This window comes from Vicia villosa, linkage group LG3, assembly GCF_029867415.1.
Source record: "Vicia villosa cultivar HV-30 ecotype Madison, WI linkage group LG3, Vvil1.0, whole genome shotgun sequence".
Taxonomy (NCBI): domain Eukaryota; kingdom Viridiplantae; phylum Streptophyta; class Magnoliopsida; order Fabales; family Fabaceae; genus Vicia; species Vicia villosa.
In genome coordinates, this window is record NC_081182.1 from 166,647,311 (window position 1) to 166,658,356 (window position 11,046).

The window sequence follows — 11,046 nt, forward strand, 5'->3', positions numbered from 1 at the left end:
TTATTTTTTATATTGAAATAAAAAAAGCGTCATTATTATTATTATTATAAATAAAACACGAAATCAGAATCAAAATTTATTTTCGAGGGACTTTTTTCATTGATCCTCACAACCGAAAGAATATATGATATATTTTTAAATAAAAATTAAAATTAAAATTAAAATGTCTAATGAAAGTAATTTAATATAGGTTGGTGATTTCGTCAAAATAAAATTTTATTAAGAAATATAACACTTATAGCGGTGGACATAAGATGGTGTTTATAGCACACTACTAGCAAAATTCATCCCATCAAAATTTACAACTAACATTACTATCAAAAAACAAAATTTAACAACTAACATAAACCATGATTTTGTATAATCTATTTTTCAATAGTTAATTATCCGTTGAATTCAATCATTTATCTATATGAATATGAATTGATGATAATAAGATTGAAATAGCAAGTCATATTTTAGGAGGAAAATCAAAAAAACCAACTAAGTCATTCATACTACGTAATCAAATCAAGAAAACGACAGAAAAGTAAAATTTGTTTTTTTCCTCCAATCATAAACCTCTCTCTAGGTGTTTCCACTATTCATAAATTTCATATTAAATGCTCCCTGGATTTATATGTAACGTTTATTGAGAAAGATGAACACATAGCTGACTTTAGCAAGGAACAAGAGTAAATGCTTTTGCTGTCCATTTTGACTCTTTTTTTTTTTCTTTTACTATAAGCCACCTCATCTCTTAGCTTCATCGATTAAAAGAAAATATTTTATTTTATTTTATAAATTTAATTTTTTTTTTCTTTTATCTATATATACATAGGCCTAATGATACAGACAAGGCAACCCCATTTGCAGAAACTTGTCTAGAAATATTTCTTAGAAACAAGAGAAAGGAATAGAGTAAAATTTCAAAGAATTGAGAAAGTAAGAGAAAGTTAGTTAGCTTTCATATATAAAAGTAATGATGGGGAGACCACCTTGCTGTGACAAAGTTGGTGTTAAGAAAGGTCCTTGGACTCCAGAAGAGGATATAGTTTTGGTATCTTACATTCAAGAACATGGACCTGGGAATTGGAGATCTGTTCCCAATAGTACAGGTAACAAAATTTCATCATCATCATCATCATCTAAAAATTTGAATCTAAGAAATTGTTTCATCTATGTTTGAAGCTATTTCTTCTTCAAGATTCAGATAAAGAGTTGTTCATAATCATAGCTACCAGTTAGTTGTTTGAATTATATTTACTTTCTTGTCAGAAATTGAACCTACGACCTGTAACTCATTTTAATTCATAATTCAACTAGTTCAAATGTTTTTCTAATTTATTGTGTTTTTTTTTTGTGTATGTGTTTGATATTTTAAACAATTTATTGATTTTGAATTTTTAGGTTTGATGAGATGTAGTAAAAGTTGCAGACTGAGATGGACGAATTACCTTAGACCAGGTATCAAACGAGGTAATTTCAATGATCATGAAGAAAAGATGATAATCCATCTTCAAGCACTTTTGGGAAACAGGTACTGTAGTGTCTAATCTCATCCTATATTTATCATTCTCTATTGCTACATTCTTTAGTAATTTGTTTTTATTCCAAAGGTTGATAATTTAGGTGAAAATCTTTAAATTTGTACTTGAAAAGTTTAGTTGTGTAAACCAACCAATTTGTTTATAATAAAGCCAGAATTTGACTTTTGATTCCTATAATTGACACATGAATTAAGTTTGTTATTAAGTGAGGATAGTCTCTCTCATATTTTGTAATTCAACCTATCAAATCTCAACCATTAAATTTAATTATTGATGCATCTAACTATTTAGATTTCTTTTTTTCAATAAAAATAAAAATCGAATATTCTCTATGTGCAACTGCTAAGACTAATACCTCGAATTAGAGAAAATCAGGTCACTTCCCGTAGACAAAAGATCTAGATTTGAGTAGATTCTGAAAAATAATACTACACAAAATTCTTTTTTTAATAAAAATTTATTAGTATTATATTTACACATTTGTGTGAAATTATATTTAATTCAACTACAATAGATTGATTCTCAAATACATAACTTAAATAAATAGAAAAGAATGAATAGAAATTCTCGGAACTCGAATGATTAGTCTTTCCACTTGCGCGCATATGATATCTTACTTATAAAGAAAATAGATAGAATTGAGTTTTATTGAAATTTTGTAATCAATATTTTGTTATAAAGATTCTGACATGAATTAATCCAGGTGGGCTGCCATAGCTTCCTATCTTCCACAAAGGACAGACAATGACATAAAAAACTACTGGAACACACATTTGAAGAAAAAGCTAAAGAACATCCAAACAGGGAATAACAATAACAACAATGAAGAAGAAGGAAACTCTTCTTCTCCACAGGTAAAAGGCCAATGGGAAAGAAGGCTTCAAACAGATATCCATACAGCAAAACAAGCTTTATGCGAAGCACTTTCTCTTGACAAATCATCATCAACGCCTCTTTTACCCGAAGCCGAAACCACAACACCGTTCCCTTACGCATCCAACACTGAAAACATTGCTAAATTGCTCGAAAAGTGGATGAAAAAACCTACAGGTTCAAGCTCTAGTGAAGGTGCAAAGAGTAATGTTGCATGCATGCAAAAAGATCAAGCAGGTTTTGACTCTTTGTTGAGCTTTAACTCGTTTAATTCTGATTGTTCTCAATCTGTGGTTGAAGAAAACAACAATTTGACAATGGATTCTTGCTTCTATCAATATGAAAATAAGCCAAACCAGGAAACTCAAGTTCCTCTCATGTTCTTGGAAAAATGGCTTTTTGATGATGGAGCTGCTCAGTGCAATGAAGATATAATGAACATGTCATTGCAGGAAAATACATCAGGGTTGTTTTAGTAAATAACTCTTTAAATAATATATATTATACTAAATATGATATAAGAGGTTGATTCTATTAAAATTATGGTAGAAGAAAAATTGAATTACATACCAACAAGATAATTAGACACACAAAAAATAATATGATTTAAATTTTGTTGCAAGGATAAAGAACTAGAGACTTTGAAAGGAAAAAATATTTTCAATTTTTTCGTCTCTAGTTTTTTTATTTCAGTAATACAATTTTATCTTTTAATTTTTCTTTCTTGATTTGTGTGATATAGATATTGTTCATGAAAGTATGGGACAATAGTTCTAATTAGGAATGTAACTCACAAGTCAAACAAACAAGTGTATATTATAATTAAGTACATGTATATCGTTGCTTATGTTATATACCAAAAGATTACTGGAGTTAAGTATTTTTGAGTTAATAGTTATTTTTCTATGTTATATGAGTCACATTCGAAATACTATAATAAAATAAAACAAATTTTCTAATTATTATTTGAAAATTTTAATTTTTTGGTCTCCCGACAAAGTCAATCATCAAATTTAGTGACACATCAAATACATTATAATTTTTAATTTTGAATATTATTTAAGTGAGATTTTAATTTGTAAGAATTTTAAATAATAATAGCAAAATAGTGAGTTCATAATTAAATAAACTTAGTTTGTTAAATGATGTGTTCATAATCAAATCAATTTTGAGATAGTTGAGATAACTTTGTTGATATGTGCTAATTGAATAAAATGAGTGTAAGTTATTGTTTTAATATCTCATAACAACATTAATTTATTTATTTTTTATATTAATGAAAACAAGTTTTTTATAAAATAAATTAATTTTCATTTGCAAAATTATATGTTTATATTTAAATGAGATTTTAATTGTAAAACGGTGTGTACATAATTAAATTCAATTTTATTTGTCAAATAATATTTTATTATTGAAATAGAATTTTTATATATAAACATGTGTTTTATAAATAAATAAATTATATTTTTAAAATAGTGTGTTTATTATAAGAGAAAATAAGAAATGAATAGACAGTTCAATGAACGACGTGCATCACGCCAAACCAAACAAATATTTTCAAATGACTTGAATTATTAAGATGATTAGTGATTTTTTATTGGACGATTGTATAAAATATTTATATATTAATTGTTATTATAAATAAAGTTACTTTTTTTTTCCGATAAACACTTGTATTAAACGCACAAAGCTACTTAATGTATTAATAAATATATAATATAATAAATAATTAAATATGATAATTGTGGTTGATGAGTCTATTTTTTATTAACTATACGGGTTAGTGAGTCGATATTTGTTAAAAGAATTTTAGTAATTTAAGTGTTGTAACCGATTACCACGAGTGTGTAACCGGTTACATGCATGTCAATAAGTCAAATTGGCAGAAGAAAAAGTGAATATGGCATTGGTGTAACCGGTTACGCATTCATAGTAACCGGTTACCAATGTTTATATTTTTTTAGTATTTTAGCATTTGTAACCGGTTACACGTTTTTTGTAATCGGTTAAAGGTTTGAGAATTTAGTTTTTTCAATTATTTAATGTTGTAATTTGTATCCTAATTCACTTGTAATTGTTTAAATACCTTGGAGGTATTGTTATCAATGTTAATGAATATATTCTCACCCTCAATTATTTATCTCTCTCTCTCTCTCTCTCCACATTCAAATCCTCCATTTTCACCAATAAAATGATTCCAAGTTCTAATATTTGGCATCAAGAGTCTTGTTCGATCCACCAAACACCTATTGTGTAACATGGATTATGTCTCAAATGAAAGAATCCCTAGTAACCTACTTGTCCTGGATACGAAGAATTACGACAAATGGTGCAAGCAAATGAAAGTGTTGTTTGGCTAGTAAGATGTTCTTGAAGTGATCAAGAACAAGCTGAATCCTTTTGTTGAAGGTGCAACAGATGCTAAGTGTGCAACGTCTAAGGAAGAGAAGAAGAAAGATCTTAAGGCGTTGTTTTGATCCATCAGTGTGTGGATGATGAAAACTTTGAGAAAGTTGATGATTGCAAATCGTCAAAACAAGCAGGGAAAATCTTGAAAAGAGCATATGCAGGGGCTGGCAAGGCAAAGTTCGTGAGGTGACAAACTCATAAATGTCAACTTGAATTAATTCAAATGAAGGAAAAGGAGACAATCAATGATTATGTGATGAGAATTACTCTATTGGTGAACCAAATAAAAACATGTTGAGAAACTATTACGGAGCAGAATGTTGCCGCAAAATGTAACACCCGATTTTATTTACTAAATATTTTATTAGTTATTTATTTTATTAATTATTATATGATATAATAATTAATCGTGTGATTTTGTGAACATATGTGTTGGATTATTGGGTGTGAGAATAATAGAATGAGTAATTTGGCCTAATAGTAATGTTAGGATGAGTAAAAGTGGGGGTATGTATTAGTAAGTCCATTAAGAGAATTATGTAGTAAAGGTTTTAGTCAAAACAAGAGAAAATAGAAATTAGAAATAATAGTGAAGAAAAGAGAAAAAGAGGAGAAAGAAGAGAAAGGGGAAGAGAAGAAGAAGAAACACTAAAGGAAGAACTTGATTCGAGGTAAGTGTGGGTTTTCATTTGATAATGGGATTATATAATGTATGTAATGGATAGAATACATGATTAAGTGATTTAGATTTCAATTTCTAGGTTTTTGACATGTTTAGGTCTCGAATGAGAAATCATGAAATTAATGTTTGAATCATGTTTTGATGTTTGCAATTGAACCTACATTTACATATAGGTTATAATGCCTTAAATCCCATAAAAATTGATGTTAAAATGTATTTTGAGTGAAGAAATCGACCAGGGAATAATTTTGTCTGAAGAAGAATTTTTTGTAGATCGTAGTGTTTGCTTAGCGAAATAAGTTTGCTTAGCGAAGTGGTTTGGGAGCAGAATTTTTGTAAAACTTCAAAAATTCATAACTTTTGAACAATAACTCTGTTTGACTCCCCATTCAAAACGTTTGAAAGTTGACGCAACATTCTTTTCAATAAAAGTAATTTTGTTGGAATTATGTGATCTAATAATTGTATGGTTGTATAAAATGACATGCATGTGTGTGTGTGTATATATATATATATATATATATATATATATATATATATATATATATATATATATATATATATATATATATATATATATATATATATATGTTGAGAATTGATGTTGGATGGGAATAACATTGTTTGGCATTATTTTCTATGTGTTATTGTGATGTATTGAATTGATTAATTCTATGAGAATGCATTGCATGTGATTAATGATATGATATATGTATGTTTGTTGTTGAAAGTATTTGTGGGTAAATATTTTCGGTAATATATCGTATCCACAGGGATTGGTTAATATCACTGCCGTTCTATAGTTGTTTATTTTGAGTTAAGAAATTTGGTTTGGTTTGTTTTATACTAATAATAATATCAAAAGCAAATAATAAAATAAAAGCAAGTAAAGGACTTTGTGTTAACAATTAAAGAAAGATGTTGAGTCTTTAGGGTTCATCAACCTAATCCTATACAATTATCAATTAATTCTCACTAGAACAATCCTTTGAATCATTATCTTCACTTATCCTCAAATAAGATTCCATGTCTGCAAATCAAATTAGATAACTTTTACCGGTATGAGATTCGATCTCTCCAAATCACAATAACGATAATAGTAATTAAGAACGATAATTATGAAAACCCAATTACAATTCCATCTCTGCAAATTGCAATTGAATCAATATAGTAACCTAGGGCAAAAGTTAAATCCTTTCTTTCGATCAAAGATTCAACAATGATGTAAATTAAAAGCAAGGTTTCTTATTGATAATAAATTCAAACAATTGTTCACAGGAATTAATCAATGGTAATGTATATTCATAGGTTAACTACTACCTTAGACTCAACAAGAGGGATTTAGCTCTCCATAGACATGAAGAACATACAAGAATCAAGGGAGGAATTCATCTTCATCAATAGAATGTCTTCGATTGGTAAAGAATCCACCTTCAATTGTTGTTCTCAGCTTCAGAATCAGATAGCTCTCCTAATTTCGCTCCCACAAAAGTATCTCCCACCACTTGGAAAACTAGGGCTTTAAAACAGAACTTTTGGGCTTTTAACGCCGAGGCCGCGGCGCGGCAACGGGCTGGCGCGGCGCGCCCCTCAAACAGAAGTATTTTCGCGGCGCGCCTAGGAACTCTCGCGGCGCGCCCTTTGTACTTTCCATCTTTTTCTTCAGCCTTTGAGACTTCCAGCTTTCTTTCCTCCTCATGTTCTTCTTAAGTTCTTATTCAGCTCAAAACCTGCAACAATAACACCCACAAGTGATTCGATTTGCTTTACGCACGAACTAAACTTATTCAGTTCAATTCTTAATAAAAACCTATGGATTCCTCACATTTTTGCATTGGTTTAGAGAAGAAATCACTTATATTAACACATGAATTTACCATTAATTTACTCCTAACAAACTCTCCCCAACTTAGAGTTTTGTTTGTCCCTAAACAAAATTACTTACCTCCAGCAAAGTTTACCGACAATCAAGCAACAAGTTTTTCAAAAAGTTTTTCTCAAGTGGTTCAATCCAGTAACTAAGTCAAATACTCCTCTTCTACCTGCAAACTCAGAATATACACATGAAACAAACGTTGAAAGCAAATTACCTCCAGAAGTTCAAAACACTACACAATTGTAATTGAATCAGCACTAATCACTCTCATCAAAAAGTATGATGAATAAAAGAGGGGTTAAACACTCATCCAAACAATTAAATCAACAAAGATCCATATCATACGTTCACCAAATTGCTCGCATCAAGTCTTGTGGAATCTGAGAATCAGAAGGTCTTTCTATGGTTGTAATGTGGTTTAGATTCAAAGAAAAGAAGATAATCAAGGGTTGTTCCTAATATAGGGAAGCATCCAATTCATAACTTATTTCTTTTTCTCTAAAACTCTACTTCCTTTACCTGTCCATCTTTTTTCATTCGTAGCTTGGTTTTTCTTTTTCACTTTTTTTCAGTAACCGTTATATTCTAACGTTGTTACTTCTCTTTTTTTTCAAGCTACGACTTCTTTTATCTTTCACCGATTACCATAAGTACTTACTCTTCTTTTGAATGTGACTCTCCCCAACTTGGAGATCAACCTGTATTCAGATTATATGAATGCTCCCCTACTTTCTAAAAAGGTCAAAGAGAAAACACATCACCAAATTTTATGGTTGATGGTCCAAAACAAAACTTTTTATTGAGATCAAACTCACCAGGTATTTCCTTGGTGCATATTATGATACTTACCTTGACCTCAGGCTCAAAGAATGGTTAGCAAAGGATCACACTCTCACAGAAGCAAATAAGTTTTTTCATTGGAATAGGCTAAAAGAACTCTCAGATTCAAACAAGTGCCTCAATCACTTTCACAGATTTCCACAAACGATGCAACAAACGGTTTAGCATGATACAAACACGTCAAAATAATTGATGGTCTCCTGCATATAGTAAACAATGGAAAGCTTTCCTCACAATGGTTAAGGCTAAGCCGATCCAACAAACAATGTACCATAAAGAACTTCTGACAGTATTTACTAACACCTTAAGTTTCATTGCACACATTAAGAGTTTGAGTTCAAAAATTCATACCTGCTTTGTTACTTATTGAAAAAGAAAGTGAAAGTGAAAAATTTTTGAACATTCACTTCCTACCACTTTTCATACATGTTGCTTCCTTGTTGATACTTCGCTTGAGATTCTCGCTTTGTTATGGGACTACTTACTCTAACTGGGAGAAAAAAAAACTAAAACTGAAAGAAACAACGAATTGCAAAACTTACCAAAACTTAATTCAAACAAAACAAGTCATAGTGACCACTACGGTTCACTAGAGTCTAGATCAGATAAACAGACAACAAAACAGCAGTCTTATCATCAACTCAATTACCAACACAAAACAATTTTTCACTCACTCGTACATCTCCTCTCAACTCTCAAACAAACATGGCATCAATATCATTATCAATATCCGCCTCATTATCCTGGCCTTGGTTATTAGCCCCAGCAGTACCACCTGCATCTGCACCTGTACCCGTACCTGCATCCCCCCCAACAGGAAAAGGGTTGGTCTCCGGCCAACCACAGTAAGTGAAGTAGCTTTCCCTGGTTGGGAAAGTTCTCTCTTCAGGAGCTACAGACAGGTTCCTGAATTGTTGCTGCATAGCATCGTGCAGAAAGATCTGGGACCTCTGATTTGCTTCAAACATAGCAGAATAATAATGATGGGCTACCAGAGGGTCAAAAGGGGCTGCACTACCCTGAGGGGGTGCTGCAGAAACAGAAGGTCCAGCTGGAGGAGGATCGGTTGCTTGATCCCTGTAGTATGGCTTTGCACAAAACCTGTCAATATAACGGCGCCAATTTGTTGAAAGTATTTGTGGGTAAATATTTTCGGTAATATATCGTATCCACAGGGATTGGTTAATATCACTGCCGTTCTATAGTTGTTTATTTTGAGTTAAGAAATTTGGTTTGGTTTGTTTTATACTAATAATAATATCAAAAGCAAATAATAAAATAAAAGCAAGTAAAGGACTTTGTGTTAACAATTAAAGAAAGATGTTGAGTCTTTAGGGTTCATCAACCTAATCCTATACAATTATCAATTAATTCTCACTAGAACAATCCTTTGAATCATTATCTTCACTTATCCTCAAATAAGATTCCATGTCTGCAAATCAAATTAGATAACTTTTACCGGTATGAGATTCGATCTCTCCAAATCACAATAACGATAATAGTAATTAAGAACGATAATTATGAAAACCCAATTACAATTCCATCTCTGCAAATTGCAATTGAATCAATATAGTAACCTAGGGCAAAAGTTAAATCCTTTCTTTCGATCAAAGATTCAACAATGATGTAAATTAAAAGCAAGGTTTCTTATTGATAATAAATTCAAACAATTGTTCACAGGAATTAATCAATGGTAATGTATATTCATAGGTTAACTACTACCTTAGACTCAACAAGAGGGATTTAGCTCTCCATAGACATGAAGAACATACAAGAATCAAGGGAGGAATTCATCTTCATCAATAGAATGTCTTCGATTGGTAAAGAATCCACCTTCAATTGTTGTTCTCAGCTTCAGAATCAGATAGCTCTCCTAATTTCGCTCCCACAAAAGTATCTCCCACCACTTGGAAAACTAGGGCTTTAAAACAGAACTTTTGGGCTTTTAACGCCGAGGCCGCGGCGCGGCAACGGGCTGGCGCGGCGCGCCCCTCAAACAGAAGTATTTTCGCGGCGCGCCTAGGAACTCTCGCGGCGCGCCCTTTGTACTTTCCATCTTTTTCTTCAGCCTTTGAGACTTCCAGCTTTCTTTCCTCCTCATGTTCTTCTTAAGTTCTTATTCAGCTCAAAACCTGCAACAATAACACCCACAAGTGATTCGATTTGCTTTACGCACGAACTAAACTTATTCAGTTCAATTCTTAATAAAAACCTATGGATTCCTCACATTTTTGCATTGGTTTAGAGAAGAAATCACTTATATTAACACATGAATTTACCATTAATTTACTCCTAACATTTGTACAAAAGTGAGATAATTCATATGTGATGAATGATGTGATATATGCTTGTATGATTAAGATTTGGAGATGGTCTTAATTGCATATAATTGTTGGTAATTGCACATGCATCATTTGGTGTGAAGAGGCAATGTTCGTTAATTTCGTGGAAACTAGTGACTTGTCCCAAACCTTGGAGATGCGTTTGAAGCTTAGGGGACAAGCTTATTTTTGGTGGTTATTTGTCTTGGAGATGGACACGGTGATACTGCTAAGGATAACAATTGGTACTACATGCATATTATATTGAGTCACATGTGTCAATGTGAAATGTGTTTTGGTGTGATTATGTGATAAGTGTGTGAATGGTACATTGGTGGTAATTGTGATTGATAACTTTGGTATCTTGAGTTGTTGAGCTATGTTGTATACGTAAACATGTGAATTTTGTGTTAAAAAGTGTTGAATACATGAATGTATGAAGTGTGATGAATTCAATTGATGTATGTTGTTATGCATTGCTTATTATTATATATTTCTATAATGATATAAATTCTC

General features: G+C 31.3%; 1 protein-coding gene across 1 annotated transcript; it reads left to right on the plus strand.

The window, feature by feature from the left end:
• The first annotated feature begins 828 nt into the window (after positions 1–828).
• LOC131656884 (myb-related protein 306-like) lies at positions 829–3,331 on the plus strand. The gene is made up of 3 exons (XM_058926455.1): positions 829–1,097; positions 1,390–1,519; positions 2,233–3,331. The coding sequence occupies exons 1-3, from the start codon at positions 962–964 to the stop codon at positions 2,876–2,878; spliced, it is 912 nt and encodes a 303-aa protein (XP_058782438.1). The 5' UTR covers positions 829–961; the 3' UTR covers positions 2,879–3,331.
• The last annotated feature ends 7,715 nt before the right edge of the window (positions 3,332–11,046 follow it).

Bases quoted from the DNA above. Each gene is read 5' to 3' on its own strand.
- LOC131656884 (XM_058926455.1), top strand. From the start codon at position 962: ATGATGGGGAGACCACCTTGCTGTGACAAAGTTGGTGTTAAGAAAGGT. The intron at 1,098-1,389 runs GTAACAAAATTT...TTGAATTTTTAG, and splicing joins ATCTGTTCCCAATAGTACAG to GTTTGATGAGATGTAGTAAA. The intron at 1,520-2,232 runs GTACTGTAGTGT...GAATTAATCCAG, and splicing joins CAAGCACTTTTGGGAAACAG to GTGGGCTGCCATAGCTTCCT.